The 2,558-nt window shown below is 41.1% G+C and overlaps 1 protein-coding gene across 1 annotated transcript in view; it reads left to right on the top strand.

Moving 5' to 3' along the window:
* Positions 1-345: 345 nt before the first annotated feature.
* Positions 346-2,558, top strand: part of LOC104948957 (solute carrier organic anion transporter family member 2A1-like) — a 6,008-nt gene continuing 3,795 nt past the window's right edge. Inside the window, exons 1-3 of the mRNA XM_010775198.1 lie at positions 346-440; positions 531-695; positions 1,564-1,768. Coding sequence (XP_010773500.1) covers positions 371-440; positions 531-695; positions 1,564-1,768 — 440 coding nt within the window. The 5' untranslated portion in view covers positions 346-370. The remainder of the gene's footprint in view (positions 441-530; positions 696-1,563; positions 1,769-2,558) is intronic.

The raw sequence follows: 2,558 nt of genomic DNA, 5'->3' as shown, positions 1-2,558 counted from the left end.
ACCAGCTATAAGGCACAAGGTAACTGTCACTGAACACATTTAATTTCCCAATAATTGATTTGTACTTGTGAATCATTTTTTGACCTTTACAAAAATATAAAAGAGCAAGACAGATTTTTTCCTCCACGTCTTTGTGAAACCAAATGATGTCTCTCTCAGCTTTGCCCAAGACTTGTTATGAGTTGTACATAAAATCTACATTTCATATAACATCTACTCATTTGATATTAAAAGATTTGAAACATGTCTGCAGTGTTGAGGAAGAGGGCATCTGAAGGCACTGTCCTGTAGTGGTAGAATTGTTTTCTTTACACAGCACAATCACATATTGGCCTCCACATAGTTCACACTGCATGTTGTTTTCCAGGGGATGAGAAGTGAAACTGACCTGAATGATGACTTCAAGAAGCAAGATGTCTCTTTACTTGATTTCCTGAAAAGTAAGTTTATTATATTCAGACATATTGTTAGATTGTATCAGATAAATAAGAGAGTTTTCTCTGAAGTCAAGTGTTTTTGGTTGTGATCAGTGTTTCCCAGGATGTTTGTGCACCTGCTGTTGAGCCCTCTCTTCCTGATGCTGGTCCTGGCTCAGTGCTGCTTCTCCTCAGTGATCGCAGGGCTCGCTACGTTCCTCAACAAGTTTCTGGAGCGGCAGTACAGCGCCTCCCTCGCCTACAGCAGCCTGCTCGTAGGTACGTACTGCAGAATTGTCAACATAAAGATGGGACTTCAGGAAAGCTAATGTAGATTGCTGTTGCCCCTTCAGTGCTTGCAATCAATGCCAGCAGTAAATCTAGTTCAGGTCATGTATCAAACCATTTTATGAACGCTTTGGAATTGCAATGAAGCAGTGTATAAGAAGAGTTTTAATAGTCAGCTGTTTTGCCCCATGGCCACTGATTTAGGTTTGTACTGTCATCTTTTCAAATATGAAAATAATTTTTGGGTTTCCGCTGCCTTTTCCCTTTTGCAGCACCGCAAAGACTATGTCTATCATTTGTTTCAGCAAACGAATAAAATAGCACAGGATGTGCAGCAAACCCCTATGGACATATTAACCCCTGTGCATCCCTCTGTAAGGGTATCATCACAGGGACAATTCATATTCAAATGTTCACTTACACTGACTAACATCTTGAAACCAACTGCAGTCGTGATCATGAGAGCTTTGTGCAGGGAAACAGAAGATTAGTATGTAATGGCCTTTGGGTGAACATGTGAAAAAGGCTCCATCTAGTGCTATACATTAAAGCTCTAGATCAAATGGAATGCATTTGTTTACGCTGTCATGGCCCCCGGTCCAACATTGTGGTCTTCATGGGTCTCTATAGGGAGATTTGACTGTATTTTGGCTGCACTTTATTAAACACTATCAGAGCTGAGGTTTAACTACAACCCCTCAGAGAAAAGAAACCTCACATTCTTGCTCAAATGTATGTCACATGCGTTAACACAACAAAAGTGTCGAAAAATGTAAAAGTAAGAAATTACCCTAATGATGAATGAAGGATATCATTTCCATGGTTACGTGGAGGCCACTAAGCTGCTGATGGTTCCCAGGTGCTGTGAATCTGCCCGCTGTAGCCGTGGGGATGTTGATGGGCGGGGTCATCATGAAAAGGGCGGGACTCTCTCTGAAGACCATCCCTCGCTTCTCTGCTGCCATGCTGACCACATCCACCCTCCTCTTTGTGCCACTCTTCTTCATGGGCTGTCCCACACAGAAAGTTTCAGAGGTCAACCATTTCCAGAACGCACAGTACAGGTGAGTGAGAAACTCTTCTCATGAAGATGTCCTCAGCTTTGTTTCTAAAGGGGGACGTTTAGATTTTGGGGCGTCAGCCTCATCCAGCATAGTGTATAAAAAAGACTAACTTTACGGAGTAAGTTATTAGCATTTTATTGGGCACTATCATTAAATTAGTGTGTGTTTTCAAAACTTTCGACCAGTTAATACAAAGGACTCCAACCTTTAAACATAACACTAAAGTCAAAGTCAACTTTTTTGTCAATTCCTCTGTGTGTAATACAGACAGGGAGATCAAATTGCTGTTTCTCACCGTCCCAAAGAATACAAATATAAACTAAATATATACATATATGTATATATACACACCTGTACACCCACTTAATTATACTCATATATATATATATATAGATACACATATACATATACACACATTAAGAGGCATACATAAAAACAACAACGATCACAGGTGTGAGTCAAGTAGACTTTTAAATGTCCCATGTCATGCTTTTTGGTTATTACCCGTCCCCTTGTGTGTTATGTAGCTTTTTCTGCATGTAAATGGTCTGCAGGGAGTACAACTCTAACACAGAAAAGACCTGTCTATGCTGCCCCAGAACGCCTCGTTGGAGATTTCTCTGTTTCCATTTAGTTCTTCCTGGTCACCAAAATGACGTCATGCGGTTCCAGAATGGACCAATCCGTGGAGTTCCTCACACACCAGGACCTTTAGCGTACATTTTCAACGAACAGCGAGTCCCATTGACTTGCATAGAGCTCCCTGGTTGGTAATAGACGAGTTGGATGG

Source organism: Notothenia coriiceps, unplaced genomic scaffold, assembly GCF_000735185.1.
Source record: "Notothenia coriiceps isolate Sejong01 unplaced genomic scaffold, NC01 NC01_scaffold00015582, whole genome shotgun sequence".
Classification (NCBI taxonomy): Eukaryota; Metazoa; Chordata; class Actinopteri; order Perciformes; family Nototheniidae; genus Notothenia; species Notothenia coriiceps.
Note: the sequence above shows the minus strand (reverse complement) of the source record. Positions and strands in the feature narration are given on the sequence as shown.